Source organism: Gymnogyps californianus, chromosome Z, assembly GCF_018139145.2.
Source record: "Gymnogyps californianus isolate 813 chromosome Z, ASM1813914v2, whole genome shotgun sequence".
Lineage (NCBI taxonomy): Eukaryota > Metazoa > Chordata > Aves > Accipitriformes > Cathartidae > Gymnogyps > Gymnogyps californianus.
Window position 1 is genome coordinate 72,140,316 of NC_059500.1, and position 21,217 is coordinate 72,161,532.

General features: G+C 45.9%; 1 protein-coding gene across 1 annotated transcript in view; it reads left to right on the forward strand.

Moving 5' to 3' along the window:
- Nucleotides 1–6,340: 6,340 nt before the first annotated feature.
- The window catches only part of NPR3 (natriuretic peptide receptor 3), a 42,045-nt gene continuing 27,168 nt past the window's right edge, over nt 6,341–21,217 (forward strand). The window contains exons 1-3 of the mRNA XM_050912719.1: nt 6,341–7,061; nt 11,870–11,992; nt 17,628–17,794. Coding sequence (XP_050768676.1) covers nt 6,341–7,061; nt 11,870–11,992; nt 17,628–17,794 — 1,011 coding nt within the window. The remainder of the gene's footprint in view (nt 7,062–11,869; nt 11,993–17,627; nt 17,795–21,217) is intronic.

Below are 21,217 nucleotides of genomic sequence, written 5' to 3' on the forward strand. Positions count from 1 at the left end.
TTGTTCTGCTGCTTGCTGCCAGTATAATTTCAGAGGCTACAGTTTGTGGATGCTGGATTGAGATTGAGTTCAATAGATACACATCTATACATAATAAGAAGACTAAGTTCTTCCTGGCACAGTTTTATAATTAAAATACCATGCAAATATAGCATACTTTCTTATTATTAATCATAACCATTTAAAAAATTGGTCCAAACTGAATTATGCCTAAACTGAATACAAAATGTAAGGATTGGTTCCAGTTACCCAGGGTTTTTTCTTTCTGTGAAGCACATGAAGTGCTTTGGGAAATCTGTGGTAGGACACAGATAGGAATTGCTGTGCCCAGCTGTCCCCGGAGAATTGCCAGTGCTGCGATGTCCCAGGAGGAGGCAGAAGAATCAGTCCAGGTTTCCCCTGGACTGTACAAAGAAAACAAAATGAGGCTTTCCAGTGTTATTTCTGGTACCCTCATCCAGCAGTCTGGAGCAGCTGAGGTCCCTCAAAGTCCTGGCCCAAAGCAAGTGTATTCATCCCTGTGGTGCTGTGTATGTGCCATTGGATCACCAGCTGAGTACAGGGTTGGGGTGGGGATAAAGCTCAGTTGCTGGTGACAGACAGTACAGGTACAATGTGATAAGCAAGTTGCAAGGGGATGGTGCGCATGTAGGAGAGATGAAATCTTGCATTTACGCTGTTAACCTTTTGCTGCTTGTAGGACTGCTTGTAGGAACAGTCTTTCTAACCTTAGAATTCACACCTGGTTAAATGCAAATACTTTTTCATGTGCCTGTCCCTCACACAGAGGCTCCCTGCCCCCCTCAAATTGAACGGCTGAAGTCAAAAAGAAGTTGCCAGAGTTTTTTATAGATGTAAGGCAATTAATATCTCCTTAATCTCTTGAGGAATGGCCAAGCTTTTCCAGCTGAAGTTAGAATAAGAACAACAACCAAAAAATGCCATGGTAGGTACACATTCTGAAAACTTGAACCCAAACTGTTAATGTTCAACTAAAATGAGAAGCAACCAAGAACAGTGTCAGTTTATATATAGTGGCTGTGTGTAATGCCATTATATAAAGGGCAATATCAAGCAGGCTAGAGTAGGTAGAACTAACAACACTATAATAGCTAAGGTGTCTTATTGCTGTGTTTGTTGAAAACTATGGACCTTTTCCATAGTCATGTCTTTTTTAGCTTTCTTTCATTTTGGAAATGAAAAGCATAGGTGTGGCAAAGTTACTGTGGCAGCTGTAGACATGCCTTGACTGCAGAAGTATAGGTAATTATTTTTTCATTAATGCTAGTCATAGGGAGGGAAAGAAAAACGTGCTTTGTAATAATCCCTAGAGCAACTACTTCAATTTGGAAGTGGTAGGACTACTGAAGAGAAATTAACTTCCAATAGAAGTACAATCTTGTGCACACTGTTCTTATTTTGAAACACTTCAAAAGATGATTTTGCCTGTCCCTTGTAGGACTTGCAGTGTTTCCTCCTGCAGTTATCAGAGGATAACCTTCCTGACACAGGTGATGAGTTATTAGAAACTGAAAAATGCTATATACAATTCATGACAATTTTAGTGGCATCATAGAAATGAAAAACTATTTCTCTGTATTTTAAAATTAACATTAATCTGAATGAGGCCTATATTTCCTTGGCAAAGTATCATATATTTAGACACATTCATTATTAAGGTGGACAGTTTATTGTTCACAAAGACTAGGGCATTAACTGGAAAGGAAACATGGAATATAATTTAGACATGCTGTCTTGACAGGCTGCTACTGTAAAATAGGGTTATTCTCACAACTTCACAAGAAATCTATTGCCTATCTTCAGCTTTTTCTTACATAAAATATGTCAGAGCTGATTTATCCCTGCTATAATGCCAGATGGATTGACCCGAAAAGGAAGGGGAGAAGAAACGAGGTGACTGAAAGTGTATCATGGAAGAGCTAATGAGACATCTCTAGTTTAAGGTCGTTAATGTTGTTCCTGCATGCAGTGAAGGGCAGTGCTTCAGGGAGTCTCCAAAGTCTTCTGATGGAAATGAAGGTATGGATCCAATTCCTTTGCTATATCTATATGGGGCACAGAAATAAGACCGTTACAAGACACACTTGCTGACTGTGATTTATACTCTATCAGTCCGAAGGTATTAATCTGGGCCCTCCTGAAGTGGCTGTAACTCATACCAGTTGTCAATAATCTAATTTTGATAAATCGGAGTATGTCCCTAACGTGCATATCTGTCATAATTCTTCTTATGCCAGATTGGGACCTCCTAAAACAATTCTGAGAGCAGGATTTTTCTGTAAGCCACGGCAGCTCTCCTGCATTTTGCCTTGAATGTTGTATCTCTGCAAAGATTTCCTGGTTTGTTGTCTTTCACCCTGTTACCTCACATTCAATATTGCCCTGTAGATGTGAGGAAACACAGCAAGTACTGATCGGATTACCTTGGGTTATCAGGCTGGGTTTTAGCCCCATAATTTGTATGCTTTAGAGGAGTATGTGCTTTTGAAATACTCTCTGGGAGCATGAGCAGAATCTGCGACTAATTGCCGGGGGTCAGTCTTTTTCATCCTAGCATCTGCTTTTACATAACTAAACAGCACATCGCTTGTGGGGCTGCATCTCAGCTCACCTTTCAGTATCATTGGGAAAGGATGGGTAGGTGTAGCGCTGTGTGACTGTTGAGGAGCATCAAGCCATGACTTTAGCAGCGGTAGTGAAAATAAGCAGTGTAGTGGAGGGATGATCTTGAGATTATCCTAGACCTCTGGAACATCACAGTTTGCCTTCCCAAGTTCTGTTCTTCCCATTTGTAAAACAAAAATGACATCCACCTGCCCGCCTTTACCTTACTTTGTGCTGTGAAGTGGAAGCTGTTAAAATAGCAAGAGTAGTGAGTTCTGCAAAGTGTTATTACTGTATGTATGTATGTATGTATGTATGCTCACGTTTTGTGTGTGTAGTTTTGTCATCTTGTAGTTCTTGTATACATATCTACACAGAAGCTGGTGTCAATTAAAAGAAGAACAAGTAAATATGTCCTCTTTCCATTTATTTTTTTAGCGTCAGATCGGCTCATCGTGAGTTTTCATGCTGCAACTTTTTTACCTAAAAGCTGCATTGCATTTTTACATAACGTAAGTATATGAAGGTAAGACCACAAAACACAAAAAGAGACACCCAGATACATCATGTCACAGTAAGAAACCCCTTAGGTGTGTTCCAGAAGAGTACAGATTCCTTGAAATAAAAAGAGAATAGATTTCTCAAAAAACAAGGAAAGAATTTGAAAGTCTGAATGGCAGGATATATTTGCAGTACAGATGATCTTAAAATATTTCATCTTTTCAGCCTCTAGGGGGGACTATGTTTTCAGCGAACCTGCCTGTGAAGAATTTTCTTAATCTGCAGCAGGCAGTTCAGACTGTTGCTAATGCTAGCTGGAACGAGGCAAGTGATTCTTGATTTGTGTATGAGTTATTTCTAGGGGGAAAATAGCCTGTGTCTGAAATGACTTTAGTCCTAAAGGGCCAGCCTGAAATCTTCACTGTCGCTGCAGTCTGCAGGCATTCTGCCTGGTGCTGATTCACTGCAGGATTTGTTCCTATTAAAAAGCATTTATGTAGCTGAAAAAAAAAATGTCTGAACTTATAGCTATGGAAAATACTGTAAGTGAACTAATGATGAGGTGGATTAAGTGACATTTTCAATTGGGATTAACAAGTAAATTCTCGTGCATAACTTTCGGGCTCAGAAAAATAAATCAATCACAGGCTGGGATTCTTCTTTATAGAACCGCTTATGGTGAAGGGGAACAACTGAAACGTTAATGACACTTTGGGCCCACAGAGACACTGCTTCTCCCATAAGGCTGAATGCGATTGCTCAGGTGAGTAAGGACCACATACTGTGGGCCAAGTCTTTTTCTGAAAGCACCAAAATTGGTCTTTGACCCTACTACTGCTACACAGTACTGGCTAGATGCCTTTTGTTTCTTTTTCCCCTCATGCTGGCACTGCTTCTCCCACTTTTATTCATTCCAAGCAGTACTTTACCTCACAAGGAGCAGCCAGTGTGAAGGGACGGCAGCTCTGTGATTTATGGGCTTACTATCTCTTCCGTTGTGTTTACACAGCTTACGCTCAAATAAGACAGCTAGGAGAGTATGGAGCTCACACGTAAAATGAAAAAGATGTTCTGGTGGGGGAAGGAGGGAATCAAGAGAGATCCGTCCAGATTTCGGTGTTGTAAACACATCTGTAGGGTCACCATAAAGCAGTGACTACAAAGGTCAGCATTTCAAAATGTGTCTTAAGAAAATGTTTTTGCAAGCTTTGTGGTGAAGATGGCTGGTGTGTTGTATATTGTAACATTCTGCTTAATCTCCACTATGTTATATGGAGTCATTTACAACAAAAAATGCCTGACATAACTTACAGTACAGGAACATACAAAACCAGCTTCACCAGGGTGGATGTTTATGTAATCTTCAAGAACACTCTGAAGTTCGATTCAGTAATCAAATAAAACTACATGAGAGGCACATTTCTCAGAGACACTACCCATGTTTGAATTTCTGAGCTTCTTTATTTTACCGAGTTCCATTAGATAAATGCTCCTGAAAAAAAAGATTTTTTTGATGATTATTTCTGTACATCATGTTATCTGCTGTTTTCATTCCACTTCTTGGTTGTAATTGCACAAGCGCTGCCAGCTTCCTTTTCTTTTTACTCAAGGCCTCTTAAAGGTGAGCAGATGGTCACGCCAGGAGCGCAGGTTTCCCATTCATAGACTGCACAGTGAACGCAGCAACAAAAGTTAGTTTACACATACTGCCCTGACAACGACCTCTGTGCTGAACTAAACAAATCCCTTCTGTAAAGCCAGGAGCAGTTCACTCACCTTTCGAATGCAAACCTGGCACTCTCTGAGTAACCATAAAACATCAAACCGCGCAGCCCTGCTCCAGGTTTGAGGATGTGTGCTGTTATGGGACACAGAAAACTCCACAGAGAGCCATCCTTTAGGATTTTGCTGTCAAAAAGCATCAGGTATTCCAAAGCCTCTTTCACAAAACATTTTGCACATTTCGCATTGACTTTATTCCAGAACAGGAGTGTCCATTTTAAATGGACACTAACAAAATCTTAAGCATAGCAGCTTTACGGCCAGTAAGCAGAGCTGAACAGGGATGCATTTAACATGCTCTGACTAGGCAGTGTTGTCAAGATAATTCAAAAAGTAATTTTTCTTTTTTTCCCAAGAAAATAGTCTCAGAACAGGACTCGTCTCCTTCACTGGGGAAACCTCTGCTGCCTGGGGCATGAAATTGTGCCTCTGAGACACAGAGGGTGGGAAGTAACAGAAAACTGCCTCTGGGCCCTCTTGGCATGGGGGTCTCAGAAAGACCCCAGAGGGATACAGGCAGGGGTCAGGGATCCAGTGCGAGCTTCCCCATAGGGTTATGCTGTCCCTGAGCACGGCACCTTTCCGGGTGAGAAGATGGCAGCCGGGCAGCCCTGCTTGTACCCTGCTGCAGCAGCATTCAGGGTGCTGTCTGCATCCCCAGCACTGATACCGCAACCCCCCCTTCCCCAAATCCCCCAGCCCTACCGAGCACCGACCCCTGAGCCCTCGGAGCGGGGCTCAAATGCTTCCCTCATGCAGGACAGCGCAGCTTAACCGGGCTGAAGCAACCCCCAAAAAATACTTCAAAAAAATGAAAGTGCCATGGGATCCCTTACTCCCCAACCCTGGCTGCAGGGACTCGCTTGGCAGGGAGGGCGGCAGCCGAGCAGGAAGGTACGCGTATATACATACATAAGTGTCATATATATGATAAGGAGACACCCCGCCCCGCGGTGTCGGCAGTCTCCACGCTCGGAGCTCCCCCGCAGCCCCGGCCGGCGGGAGAGGTGTGCGGGCGGGGGGGCCGCCGGAGGGGGCGGGCGGGGCGGGGGGGAGCGCCCGGGCCGGCTCCTCCCTGCGCACAAACCCGGCCGCGCCGCGCCGGGCGTGCGGAGAGCCGCCGCCGCTCCCGCGCTACTTAAGCGGGGAGGGCGCAGCCCGGCAGCCCCGCGGGGGGATCCGGCGGGGGGGGGCGGGCGGGGGGGGAGAGGCTAATAATAATAACAATAACAATAATAACAATAATAATCTCTCTATAAGAAAACAAGAAAAGCAGAGCCGAGATGCTCCGTCCGTAACCCGCAGGCGGGGGCAGGTTGTGAATTCGCCAAACACCTGAGAAATAAAGCACGACCGAACAATTTCGAGGCGGGCGGGGAAGGGGGGCGAAAAGTTTGCCGGAGCTCGGGCGTCTCGGGGGGGGTCGGGCGCGATGCCGCCCTGGCTGCTCGGCAGCCTCTGCTGCGTGCTGGCGGCGCGGGCGGCGCTGGGCGGCGGCCCCGCGGGCGCGGAGGCGGCGGCGGCGGCGGCGGCGGAGGAGGAGAAGCTGATCCGGGTGCTGGTGCTGCTGCCGCAGGACGACGCCTACCTCTTCTCGCTGGGGCGGGTGCGGCCGGCCATCGAGTACGCGGTGCGGAGCCTGCGGGAGAGCGGCGCCGGCTTGCCGCCCGGCTACGCCTTCCAGCTCACCTACGAGGACTCGGCGTGCGGCAACCGCGCCCTCTTCAGCCTGGTGGACATGGTGGCCCTGCAGCGCCGCCGCCCCGACCTGCTGCTGGGGCCCGTCTGCGAGTACGCGGCGGCGCCGGTGGCGCGGCTGGCGGCGCACTGGGACGTCCCCATGCTGTCGGCGGGGGCGCTGGCCGCCGGCTTCGGCGCCAAGGGCGGCGAGTACTCGCACCTCACCCGCGTCGCCCCCGCCTATGCCAAGATGGGCGAGATGCTGCTGGCCCTCTTCCGCCACCACCAGTGGAGCCGGGCCACGCTGCTCTACAGCGACAGCAACCCCGAGCGCAGCTGCTACTTCGCCATGGAGGGCGTCCATGTGGTCTTCCAGGAGGAGGCCTTCCACATGGCCGTGCACAGCTTCGACGAGAGCAGCCGACATCTCGACCTCGACGACGTCGTCCGCGCCCTCCAGACCGGCGAGAGGGGTGAGTGGCAGCGGGGCGCCCGGCTTGGCTCCTCGACGCCTTTCGGTGGCGGCTGGGGTCGGGGACGGGGCGCTGGGGCGGTGGGAGCACCAGGGAGGGAAGGTCCTGTGGGAGGGGGGAGTCAGGTCCCATCCCTGCCCGTGGGGAGACTCACTGCGGTGCTGTGCCGGCATCCCCGGGCCAGGCATCCCCCAATGGATGGGGACCAGCTGCCCCGAGTGAAACCTGTGCCCACAGAAGTTCATTAGAGTTTTGCCTCCCGCGGCGAGGAGGGAGGCTTGCCCTCGGGGACAGCGCTGGGAGGGTTTTGTGGCATAATAAGAAATCAGCTTTCTGCTGGCAGTCTGGGTTACCCAAAATTGCCCGCATCTGTGGAGCAGCAAATATGTTGCTTATTCTCTGAGATTTTTGCAGTGACTCTCTGTAAGTTCAAAGTCTAAGCAAAGACGTTTTCTTCTTGCCCTGCTGTGTCTTGCCACGGGGATCCTTTTCCCTGCTCCTGCCGTTGGAAGCCCCGTTGAGTACCTCATAAATAACAAATGCATTTAGGGGAAGCGGTCATTTCAGGGGATGTGTGGATGCGAAACCCGTGAGTGTGTGCAGTAATATTGCCACCAACTGTTAGCAAAACACTGTGGAGATAAATGGCTTGTAAAACATCTTGGAAAGGCACCCCTGGGCTGGATGAACTGGCTTTGCATCATGAAGTAGTAAAACGCTCAAAGCGCCTTGGGACGTGCAAATTTGTGGTTAGATGTGTTTTAAAGTGAGATCTCACCAAGCAATGTATGGATACATGGGCTTATCAAAAAGGCATTTTCTGTTAGAGGCTGTTAACAGCCATAGGCTTCCCCAGTAAGTTACTGCAAAAAAAGAAAAGGTGTATTCCAGGAGTGGACCGCAAGATCAAGTTAAAGAAAGTCCTTAGCTATTTTCCAAAAGAGGCGTAGATGTACAAAGTGCTTTGTACAATTTTTACATCCCTGATTGTAGAATGTTAAAATAGCATCAAAATTCGACCAATAAAGATCATGCTGTGGATGACTGGCACAACTGGTGTTATAGTGCTGTAGGCTGCAGACAGAGCAGCCTTGCACTGCTGATGTTGTTAACGCTGCTGTGAAATCCTTAATGTGCACAGGAGTGTGTGTGAGATAACTGAGGTCTAACAGCATATGGCTCTTTAATTCTCTATTCACCGAAACAGGTGCTTAAAATAGAGCTTTCCTATTAAGTACCATTCCGGGAAATATACTGAATGGAGATGAAGAAATGTATGAGTGCTAGAGGAAACTGCTACATGGGGAAAGATGCTTTTCTTTTTTAATCAGCATAACGTGTGTGTGTGTGCGTGTGCGTGCGTCTGTGTGTTCGGCTTTCCTGATGCTAGAAGTGTAATAGCATGCTTACGGCAGGAAAAGACAAGCGTTCGCCCTTAGCCATAGGGGGCTGTGGCTATGCTGTGGAAACGTGACTGATGGCTAAAGACAACCATGCTTTTCAGACCATGCTGACAGTCAGGGAAGAGAGGCTTGCTTTCAGCCTGGGCTTAAATGCTTTTCTGAGCTAAGACCTTTGGTCTTGCATGATTCTGTAACTTGCAAATGACTGAACAAAAGCAGCCCTCTGTCTTACTTCTTTCCCCCCTCCTTGTGTCCTGTGAGGTCCTTCCGTCCGTCTTACCTCTGCATTTGTCCTCTAGCTCATGCCACTACTGCAAAATGCAGCAAGTGGGGCCCTATAGCTTCCACTTGTGCCTTTCTGACTTTAAAGACTGACCGCAGGACTCGTCTGGCACGTTCCTTTGGGCCTGAGGGGTGGTCCTGCTGCTCACAGCATCTTTCAGGTTATCTCAATGTTTTAGAAGTCATATATCATGTGAAGGATGCACCATATGCCTTAGCTGACCAGATGAGGTCTTCATTTCTTCTGGAGACTCCTTGGAGGTCCACCCAGTGGGGCAGCAGGGCTTGTGGGCCATGGGGCACTGTCCAGAGCACTTTCTAGAAACGCTTTTGGTTGGTTGGTTTTCTCACCAGTTTTTAAGGGCTCCTGTGTCGCACCTACTGTGACACTGTCCTGTGCTCTGACCCCACACTTTCTCTGTTTCCAGAGATTGCTGCTGCTGGTGGTCCCACCTGAGTGGTTGGGCTTCCTTGAGCTGTCTGAGTGGGAGTGGGCTTTTAAGCAGATACAGGATATCTGCTTGAAACTCTCCCAGGGCTGAGAAAGAAGCTGCCCCACCAGCTGGCCTATGGGGACCTGGGGCAGAGGCTGGCCCCATGGGTTAGGTTGCTGCTGGCTGGGGGTTTGCACTGAGCTCTCGGTTGTCCGGGAGTCAGCCATGCACCCGTGTTTGCCAGTGGCTCCCTGTTCAGTCCCTGAAGCCACTTCAAAAGACTCAAGTCTTGGAGCCACAACAAAATCGTGATGAAAAATATGATGATAAAAGTTAACCACTTGTCTTTAATGAGTTTCATTAGTAGTTCAAGCTCCCTTGTAGGCTCGGGTAGCCACACTGCAGATTGATGCTGTAGGCTCAGGTTTGCCATAGTGGTCACAAACCCAGGACTGTGCTTAAATGTGTTCTGCATAAGCACGTAGTCCAAGGGATGCCCGTAGCAAAGGGAACGCTTACTCCTTTAACTGGAATTAAACTCTTAAGTATTTGCAGGATGAGTCAATAATCCTAGTCAATAAATTCAGAATATTAGTATTAGAATTCCTGTGGTCTGTGTGTATTATACTGGAGGGAGAACATTTTGTATGTGTTTGCATGTACACATTTGTGTGTACACAATAGTAAGGTACAGATGCAGATTAAATACACATAATTTACATTTTTGGAAGATTGCGAGAGACATGTCCATAGCTTATTTGCTTCAAAATCTTGAAATATGGAATCTTTGCTCTCCTGCTGGGTTAAAAACCACATCCAAATAGTTAATATTACTTCCCTTACATTCCTTTAGAGGCTTACAAAATATGATTTAATGTATTTGAAAGTAGGTTTTTTTCCCCCCACTCTTTTTTTCATTCCTTTTGCTCAAGGTCTTTTACTGGTGTTGTGGGAATCTCTTTGATTCCATCTACAGATTACGATTTTATGATAGATGCAAATTATAAAGGCGAAGTCAGGGGAGAATTGGGAGGTCAGCAAAGAAACATTTCAAAAGGAAATCTCTCACCTATACTGAAATTAGGAACAGTGAGACAAATTCGTTCCTGATGTGCATCTGGAAAAGATTTGATCCAAATTTTATTGTAAGAAAACTTTTTTTCTTCTTTTTTTCCTTCATGCTAATATACTTCACAATGGTCATGAAATATGTCTTGCTCTGTTGCTCTGGAAATTATTATATTACTCTGCTATAATCAGTAGGACAGAGCTATGCATGGTATAACTCTCCTGAAGCGTGGGGATGTACCAAACGTGACTCACCCCAGCGGCGCATCTGGAGCTTTATGCCTGCGATGGCATCCAACCAGAAAAGCGATGGGAGAAGAGTCATTGTGTGCGAAAAGATTTGGCCTGTTTGGCCTTTTCGTTTCTTATAATAGCAAACACTTCTACCCAGAAAAACTGAATGTGGTTTTGATTCAGTTTTATTGTTGGAGTGAAAATATTTGCGTACATTATTGTAGCTTTTGAGCCCTGCCATGCGTGACGGCGTTCTTGGAAACATGCGTGCAGTTGGTTTCAAATCGTCATCCCAACAGGATCTCTTACAACTTTGCTGTAGGGTATAGCCCCGAAGCACGCACTGGTACAATACTTTGCTGCTCCCTCTGATGTCAGTGGCTTCATACCCATAGTCTTGTGAACCTATATAAAAGTTTATAGTATAATGTGCTCAGTGTGGGAGGTGTCTCCCCATTGCTGAAGACCTCGCCTGAGTTTCTTCTTTCCCTTTGCAGAGGGAAGGGGTAGCAAGGGGAGTAGTCCCCCCTGCCCAGCAGGCTGGGGAAGAGACTTCTCAACCACAGTTGTCACAGTGTGGATCATGGTGCCCACACAGAGCACACCTGTGGGCTTGTAGGTCCCATAGTAGCAGCAGAGCCCCTGCTTAGCTCTTGGTCCATGATAAGTGAGGCTCTGTGGCATTTAATCTTGTAACCACCTTTAATCTTCACGCTCAGAAAGTGGCACTTGCTTTTCCCATTTCTGAATATTAAGTGTCCCATCAAAGGTCGTTGCCTAGGCTTATTGTATAGTCTCTGGAGAGAAAGTCACATTATGGAGAGATTCATACCACTGTCCCTAGACAGCTGCAGAGATGCTGCCCTCCATTAACTGTAGAGGCAACAAATTCTAGACCAGATACCTAAATTTTAGATAGCTGAGGTGTAGGCAAGATGAATCTACACCAAACTGTTCAATGGAATGGAAATTAAAATGGTCATGTCATTATATCACCTTAATTCTTCATCCTCAGATTGTCTTATGTCCACTTAGAAGTAACAACAGAGGCTTATGGTTGCAATCGACTCTACGAATATATGCGGTTGAAGAAATTTGAAGCCAGAACTTACCACATGTTGCAGGGGAAAAAAGCTTAGATAGCACACAGGCTCTATTTAATTATTTTCAGAGGAGACAAGGGAGGAGGAAGCCTCTCTGTGTTTGATACCTGTCTCCTGTTGGCTGCTCGGGAAATCAGCTTTGTTTGCCATCTGCATTGTCACGGTTGTTGCAGCACTGGGAGGACAGCTGAGGTCACTGTCTCTGGCAGCGTTCGTGCTTAACAGGCTGTTCCCTGAAGTTCTTGAGCTGCTTCTTATCTGTGTTTTTCATTTTCTTCCACCAGTTGTAATCATGTGTGCCAGCGGTGACACAATCAGGAACATCATGTTGGCTGCTCATCGGCAAGGAATGACCAATGGGGACTACGCTTTCTTCAATATTGAACTCTTCAACAGCTCATCATATGGTAATGTTTTTCCTGCCCAAGTATGTTGCAAAGTCTTCTGTAAGCCTGGTAATATTTTTAGATTAGTTAGCCTCAAAATACGCAGCACTGGGTCTCAGAATACACCACTGTCTCTCTCTGTTGTTGCAGTTATCTTCCACTTGGGCTATGGTATTGCAGGAAATAAAACGGACCTCGTGGCTATAGTTGCCACTGGGTGGATCACAAGATGCCAAATACACTATAGGCGTCACTTATGTAGTTACTTGTAGGGGAAGCAGCACCAGATGGAGACATTGGTTATAGCAGCCAGGTGTGGGTACCCCATGCTGCAGTGTGTGTGCTCAGCTCTAGGTGGCTTGCACCGTCCCCACCCTTGTGACTGCCAAATCTCGGGGCAGAGGTATTCCTGGCTGCCCAGTGGCCTGCAGTCTGTGCAGATGGCTGGAAGGAGGCACTAGCAACGGCTGGGGCTGTGGGCAGCTGCAGGGCCTGCATGTCCAGAAGTCATCTCTGTGCTGGGGGATCCACACGTCTAATTTGTTTCAGCTTTTGATCAGAAACTGCATCTGCAAAAATATTCAGCAGTGTTATGTTGAAGGGAAAGCGATGGATGGGACACAGACAGTCCAAATTTATTAGAGCAGGGTGGATAAAAGTGGCTGATTCCACCCCTAAGTAAAAACAATCAGATTTGTCAAATTAAAACATGACTTTAAAATGTAAATTAAATACATTTACTTTTTGAAATATACCTACATTCAGTTACATTTGATATTATGGCAGTGGATGGCAGGGACTAAACCTGCTCTCAGCTGCTACAGCTGTCTCAGTTAAATTCAAAGTAATACTGGAGCAACATGTTTGCTGGGTTTAAACAACATGAGGTGGCTGAAGCTGAGGTGAGTTCATGCCTGAGAACTAGGTTTTGTTGAACTGTGAATGTGGCATTTGAAAGGAGCAGCCTCTTTTGCAGGTGCAGAGAAAATAACTTCCCCCCTGCAGGCTGCCTTAACTAATCCACTACAATAACAAATTCATTTCAAATTGAAAACCAAGTGGGAGTTGAGAAAGAAGGAAAACTTGTTTTTTTCCTTTCAAGCCTCAAAGAGCTGACCAACAGGAACAACTGAATTCACAAAAGGATGATGTATTTTGTTTACTAAATCAGTTAATTGTAAGTTAAATTCTTCTACATAAACTTTTTGTTATCCACCTACCACCTCTGAGATTATTTCACAGTCAACAGTGCTGTTGAAAAGCTCTATAATGAATGTATGTAGCTATTTAAATTCGGAGATGTAGATACATACAGAAGTACAGATACTGCTACATGTATCGTCTAGGTTAGCTAAAGATGTACCAAGTATTGCCAGATAATAAGGAAATCACTTAAATAACTAAAAGATAAAGTTGCAGTACAAGATCAAAGCCAATGGTTCGAATCAAGGTTTTCTTTTTGTTGAGTTGACTTTGGAGTGACTTTATCCCTTGTGGCATAAGCAAAACTGTTTGGCATTGCAGCCTTAATCGGGACCAGAGCAAAAAGCTGAAGGTCTACCCATATCAGCAGTCACAAAACCCTGAAGTTTTGGCCCTTCTGTAGACCCTGAGAGCTTTGCAGGCTTGACTTTACTAGAAACCACCAATCAAGTAACTCTTCTGGCTGCCGGCGGCGGCTCGTTACCGCTGCACTACTGCTGCATTTCATCTCACAGAGCAGAAGTGCATCAGAAACGATTCATCTGGCCATAGGTACAAGTCTGTGTGAGCTGGGCTCCCTTTGGAGTCACAGAAGAGAAGAAGGCATCCGTGGACAGTGATTCACCTCATCCTTAGGTGTCCGCAGTGGCTCAGGTGAATCATCCCCTACAACTGATGGTTTCGTTGCCTTGGCTGAAATGAGCACAGGGTGACTACCTGGTAAGCACTGAAGCTGGCTGGGACAGATGGTACCCAAAGTTCTTGAGCAGGGGATGCTCACCTAAGAGCAGCGGCTGCAGGAGGTGGGCTGCTGTGTTTTGGAATGGTTTTGCTTTCCAGGATGGTATTTGCTAGAAGGTAGCAGTGGTTGCAGGAGGGAGTGTTGCAATCCCCAGGCTCAGCACACTGCCCCAGGAGGGACTCTGGCATCACAGCTGATGTGGGGTGGGTGTCCCCAGTGATGCAGCCCCCAGTAGATGGCACTTTGTTCAGCCGTGTACAGGGCAGTGCTGTGCCATCCTGGCATGGGATCTCCACATGGCACGGTGATGGGGGCAATACCCGTTTGCCCCGTGGTCGTGTGGTAGCCTCAGCACCATCCTGCTTTGCATCACAGGTAGTCCAGTCTTCTTGCAGCTTTTCCAAGGGATTAATGAAAACTGTCTGTCTTCTGATGTAGTGTAGTGTAGTTAGAATGTGGCATTTCCTGCCATTTCTAAGTAATAATTCTTTGAAACCAATTTTTCTGTTTCTTTGTGGATGTTTTTCCCATGAAGAGTGAAATGACTGTGCATCAGAAGTTGGCTTTTGTGCAGATGGTCATCACATGTGGAAAGCAAGCATAAAAGAGACGTGTAGAGAAATTCCCCCGAAATTCCCTGTTCCCAGTGCTTGGACATACTAGATTTCATAGCTTATAAAAGGAACAAAATCTAAGAGTGGGTGTGATTGGCAAATTGGCACTTTGCCTTTAAGTTCAGATGACCATATTGCAGTTTGTTGTTGCCCTCTGTTCTGAATATTTTTAATTTTTCAGAAGGGCAGGCATATTAAACGCCAAGGCTGCAATAATTGCACATAAGTACTGTGGCAAGACGACCTCCCACAAAATAATCCATATTTAAGTATGTAAATTATTCTAGGTACACTGTTATGCAAGTGTACCTTCCCTGCTCCCAGTGTCAGGAATTTATTTATTTTAAAAATAAATAATATTTTAAAAATAAATATTTTAAAAATAAATATGTATAGTGTCCAGGACAGAAACTTACTCACATTCTACCAGCACTACAATTTTTTTTTTTTGGTCTATAATCTCACTCATTTTAGCCATCTCCATTTGTAAATACAAAGCTATAGCAAAGCCCTCCATGCTGTAGTCTCCGCCGTACTTCTTGAATACTGCACCTCTGAAAGGCAGGTGCCTAGCTGGGCAGAGGCTTTTCAGCTTCAAAACTCCGGCAGGGCTTGTAGCCTCTTGTGGGGAAGCCAGCAAGATGTGCTAGCTTACAATTGCCAGATGTGCATTTCTTTCTTTTCGAAAGCAGTAACGAGGACAGGGTGCAGGCACTGAAGGGAAGAGTGCTACCTCTGAGAGCAAAACCAGACAGTGGGATGTTGGTTGCTCTCTAGTGTTTCCATCAGGTCTGATGAACAGGGTCCTGGCATAAGTAATTTTGACCGGTTAAACTTTGTATTGGGAAAGAAATCCCGAAACCAAGGCAGATGTGTCTAGAGCTTCTTCCTAAAAGAATGAAATAACTTCCTTTAAAAAAAAAAAAAAAAACAAAACAAACAAAAAAAAAAGAAGTTAAGAATTAGCAAGGTTCATAGTATTTATAAAGATTACAGTCCAAGCTGGTGCTGAGCTGTGGTAAATAAGGCTTTCTTGGGGTGGAAAAGAGAAAAAAGGGCTTAGGTGGTCCTGTGCCGCCCACCCTGTGCTGGGAGTGACAGGAGCTGTCCCGGAGCCAAAAGCAGCAGGAGGAAAGACTTGCCCTCCAGCGAGGTGCAAGTCCTGTGTTCCTTCCCCTGTGCTCTCTGAGGAAGCAGAGCAATTCTCCAGTTACATTTATTGTCAAAAAAAAGAAGGGAAAATAAAAATCCCAGCAGCAGTGCCAGGGTACTGGGAGGACAAAACGTAGGCTCTGTATTCACCTGCTTCGGGGGGACCAAGGTGGCCTTGCAGGCATGTGATGCAGCTGGTGGTGCTGTGCAAGGAGCACCATGGGTTTGAGGCCTGGACTCCGTCTCTGTTAGCATCGCCACTCCCAAACTGCTTGCTTCTCTTGGTCCAAATGACACCATGGTCCTCGATCCAAGCAAAGCAGCCACATCCTCTCTCGTCTCAGGGTCCTGTGTGCCTCCAGGTCACCCTTGGGAGCTTAGCGTTAGTCTTCGTCTTGGCTCATTTAGCCATGATGGGGTTTGTTGCTGTTTTTTGAAAAATAAAATGACTGTCTGGCTTTTAATTACTTGTAAGCATTTAAAGGCACACTGCTTAGGGTAACCACTCTTCCCTCTAGGCCTCTTTTATTTATCGTTTATGTAGAATAGCACAAAACCTGGTCCAGGGCAATGTGAACCTTTCCACTGATCTTGTGAAGCTTTGGATCAGGGTCTCAGGACCTGCTATGGTCAGGCCCTGTGAGGCAGAAGGACTCCTCTGCTAATTAACAACCAGTCAGCTATCCTACTTTTTAAAAATCTGATTACTTTACTGGTGGTCTGAGTGTCGTGGTTTAACCCCAGCCAGCAACTAAGCACCACACAGCTGCTCGCTCACTCCCCTGCGGTGGGATGGGGGAAAGAATTGGAAGAGTAAAAATGAGAAAACTTGTAGGTTGAGATAAAAACAGTTTAATAGGTAAAGGAAAAGCTGCACACACAAGCAAAGCAAAACAAGGAATTAATTCACCACTTCCCATTGGCAGGCAGGTCTTCAGCCATCTCCAGGAATGTAGGACTCTATCACACGTAACGGTTACTTGGGAAGACAAACACCATCACTCTGAACATCCCCCCCTTCCTTCTTCTTCCCCCAGCTGTATATGCTGAGCATGACATCATATAGTATGGAATATCCCTTTGGTCAGTTGGGGTCAGCTGTCCCGGCTGTGTCCCCTCCCAGCTTCTTGTGCCCCCCCAGCCTCCTCGCTGGTGGGGTGGTGTGAGGAGCAGAAAAGGCCTTGACTCTGTGTAAGCACTGCTCAGCAGTAACCAGAACATCCCTGTATTATCAACACTGTTTCCAGCACAAATCCAAAACATAGCCCCATACCAGCTACTATGAAGAAAATTAACTCTATCCCAGCCAAAACCAGCACACTGAGTTAAATTGTTCCCCTGCTGTAACACGAAACATATAAATACAGCCTAGGTGCAGGATCCCATTTTATTGCTAAGTGTTTCTTTTCCACTAAGAGCAGGGCTGGTCTGGCAGCTACTGCACACATGGTTTTGTCCTTGACCGTAGTGGGAGAGCTGTGGGAGAAGTAGCTGCACCATCTGCCTCCCATTCGGGGTGATGATCATACTGTTGACTTTACTGGTGCCTTTCTGACTGTCCAATAGCGTTGCTGATGGAGTGACATGTAACAAAAACTTTGTGGTCGAATCCTCCCTCAATTGTTCTAGCTTAAATATCTCTGCGTTTAAGATCTGGCACATGTTTTTTGCTCTGAGATGTCTTCTCACACTTAGGCTTTATCCCACCCTTTAAAAATAAGCAAGCACAGCATGGGAGTAAAGTTGTCCTTCTGTTTGCACATTTACTTCCCACCAGCCATTCCTCCCTGCCTGGTTTCCTGCACGTCTTGGAGCAGGTTCAGTTTTTCCTTGTACTCTGCCATCTCCCCAGGGTGTGGGAGAGGGAACTTCTGGGTGGAAAAAGGAGGGCAATCCTATAATGGTACCTAACTTGGAGTTGGAAATATGCTTGTTTTCCCCTTAGGAAATGGCTCTTGGAGAAGAGGAGACAAACATGACCTTGAAGCCAAGAAGGCATACTCGTACCTCCAAACTGTCACTCTGCTGAGGACCGTGAAGCCTGAGTTTGAGAAGTTTTCCCTGGAGGTGAAAAGTTCTGTTCAGAAGCAAGGTCTGCATGAGGATGACTATGTAAGTACTTGATGACAGGCTTCAGGTCTTAGCATCTTCAAAAATATGCTCCTAATTAAAGCAAAAGTAGCAGTGAGGCCTTATCAGGACAGAATCACCTGGGTTCAGTTGTAAAATCCCACTGTTGCCTATATAATCTCTCTTTTTTTTTTTTTTTTTTTTTTTTGTGAATAATGCAAATACCAAGAATAGACTTGGTCTAGGTGCACTAGGTTTGTGCACCACCATCCATGACCAGTTGTCCTGTGCTTGTCCCCTTGTTCATCAGCAGGAAGGTTGGGGAAAGGCAGAGTGCCAGGTCTCTCTCCCTTTGTCACCAATCACTTGTCTTTTTTTAACAGGCAAAGAACTATATTCTTCTTTTTTGTTTTTTCCCAATAGTTTTTTTTTGGTAGAATCAGATCTCAGAAAGTTACACTCTCTGTATTGCATCTGATGAAGTTTTTCTTGATATGAATGAGAAGAGTGGTATTATTTCCCAACTAAGCATATTTAGGTTGTTGCTGTTGTTTATTTTAAACTGTCTAAAATACCAGTATAGTCCTTGCGAGTTGTTTTAAGCCTAGGGGAGTGCCACTGTCCTCCAGAGATGGGTGTGGGAAAGTATATCTTTTTTTAATCTCTCCAAATGTAGGAGGAAGATGCCTCTGAAAATTGCTTTTGAGCTACTGCTAAGCTAGTTCGTTAGACATTTTCATAGAAAAGTCTTCTGCGAAAGCAAGAATGTGTAGCACATACCTATAGGGATATCTGCATGCTGATACAATTACTTCCCAGACAGTCAGCCTTCCCTGCGACAGGGAGTAAACTTCCCAAATACACTTATAAAGAAAAGAGGCTTGATGAGAGTTTAGTCAATCTTTAGCTGTAGGAAATGAGAGCTAGGAATTTATGCCTGAAACTCAAGAAAGCAACCCAAAGCCCTCATTTGCCAGCTCCCCCTTAGGCACCTACTTCATCTCTTTGCTTTAAGCATTGTATCCCTGACAGGTGGAGGCATCATCTTTAGTTCGAAGAACAAGCTGATGAACTTGAATGTTGTGTTAATAAATGACATTTCCTGCAGTTTATTGCACAACCTCAGCTGTCTTCAGAAAACCTGTGCTTCTTAAAACTTGAATATATTTTATTTAAAAATTTCACCTAAAATGTTAAGTTTGAATTACATCAGTGGCTTGTATTTTGCCTGTGAAACTTTCAAAGTCTAGGCAGGCAGAAATAGTCTTCTGTTGGCATTCTTTGCCTTGAGTTAGTGGAGAAACCCCAACTGCCGAGTTCTAGGTGCTGCTCTCTGAAGAACCTGCTAAATGAGTTTTGAAGAAGGCGTGGGACTGTAGTTTGTGCTGTTCCTCCCTTTTCCCTCTATCTGCCCTTTTGCAGGTGTCACTTAGCACGCTATGTACTTTGAAAATCTGCCATGTGCTCCTGGTTGTGGTTGGTGAGAAATGTGATTTTGAGTATTAAAGATCCAGTCATCCACAGTTTTGTGGCTTTTCTAGTCCGGCCATTTCCCCAGACAAGAGAAGTGTTAAACTGCCGAGAGCTCAGGATGCTGTCTGTGGGTGGTTTGGAGGCAGGCAAGGGGATGCTTTGCTGTTCTTTAGGATGGGGACCCACTGCAAACCCTATGCAAGTTCATAGGTGCTGGATAGATGCAAGCCCTGTTATGGTCAAGCAGAAGTGGATCCATGAGAGAGCAAATCCCCCCGTGCCAGCAGTGGGGAGAGTTTGCCAGCAGTGGGGAGAGTTTGCAGGCTAATGTGTTTGTTGGGGAGCCTCCTTGCACAGCTGCATACCAACTGCCAGAAGTCCTCTTTTTCTCTTTCCTCACTCTATGGTTGCTTGTGCAATCAGCCATCCGTGCTGGCAGTGCTCCTGGCTGTCCCAGGGCAGCTGTGCGGGTGCCTGGCTCCCTACCGCCTCGTCCTTGACCTTCTTCTGCCTGGCTCTGAGGGCTGTCTCGCCCTATATCCCATTCCCATCTGTGATCTAGAGCTTTTAATCTTGCTCCAAGCACTCCCTCACCCGAAAACATCAGCCTTTGCTAGGGCCAGGCAGTGGCATGGGGCCCGCCTGCTGCTGCCTCTCCTACTCCTCTTCCCGCTCTTCCTTTCCCACCTGGCTTTCTGCACCCTTCCCAATCTCTTCTTGTCGGGGCAGAGGGAGGACTTGTGATCCATGTACACCTACCACAGCTGCCTGCCATCTGAAACATCAGTCCTTGAGGTCCTTGACTCACAGGAGGCTGGTGGTGGAGGCCATAGGGATCTGGGGCTCCCTTTGGAGGAGCTACAGATCATGGCTATGGGGGAAGGAGGTTTGGTTTCAAATGCAGAGTGTCCTTAACTTACATATATCTCAGCAGAGCCTCCCCTATCTGCTTTCTCACAGCCTCCTAACCCAATGGGAAGATAAAACTTCTTTAAGAGGGGTAGCCTTGGGTTGAGCATAGCAAAAAACATTAGCTGTGTTACTTCATTAACAGTGTGTGAATTTTAACTATCTATCTGGTTTGCTTTTCATCATTTATGATTAATTTTGCATTTCCCCACTTTGGCCAGTGGGAAAGAGATGCTTCATATTCGCTTAACTGATTGTCCTGCTGCTGTATTCAGAGGAGAAATATTTTGGGGCAGCCTTCAGGCTTAAGAAAAAAATCCATTTTAAAAACTAATGGGGAAAAATAAAAAGGCAAACTGAGGCCCAGTGTCTTCCTCTCTGAAAGATATGTGGGTAGTGGGCACCTCATTAACGGTCCTTCTTTTGGCAGCATGGAAAGAAAGTGGCAATTTTGGCCTGGGCGTGCGTGCTAAGCCAGGCTGTGTCCTCCAAGGGAAGCTTGGGAGTGAGAGGTCCTTCAGCTGAGTGGGTGGGAAGCAACAGACATGGATTTTTCTCTGCTGGATTCTGCTCCTGAAAACAAAAACTCTGGGAAAAGATAGTTGGTAGTACAGTCCATCTCAAGTCCTATCCATGGGTGTTGAAATATAATCCTCATCCTTTTCTGCAAGCTGTGTCCCAAGAGGATGAATTCAGGGAGGTTTGGATTTGAAGCATTCAGTGTTACTGCTTCTCTGTGTAGATTTTTCCAGTGTCATGGGAAAATGGGGCCCCGGGTCCGTGGTCTAAATTATCTTGCAGTGACCCTAACTCAAACAAAAGTTTTTAGTGCTGCCATTTTGTCCTGGCCTCTTGCCAGCACTAATCCTAAAGGCATTATTATCTACCAAAAAAGAATATCATAAAAATGGAAAATAAGCAGATGACAAAAGGGAAGATAAGGGAGACAGAAAGGGCAAAGTCCTAAAGCAGCAGCTGTCCAATTGCCAGATGGAGAACACATATGGCCCTTGGAGGAGTAACAGGTCAAAGGGTGTTGGCCATCTTCATCTCCAGCTGTGAAATCACACAGAAGAGAGAAAA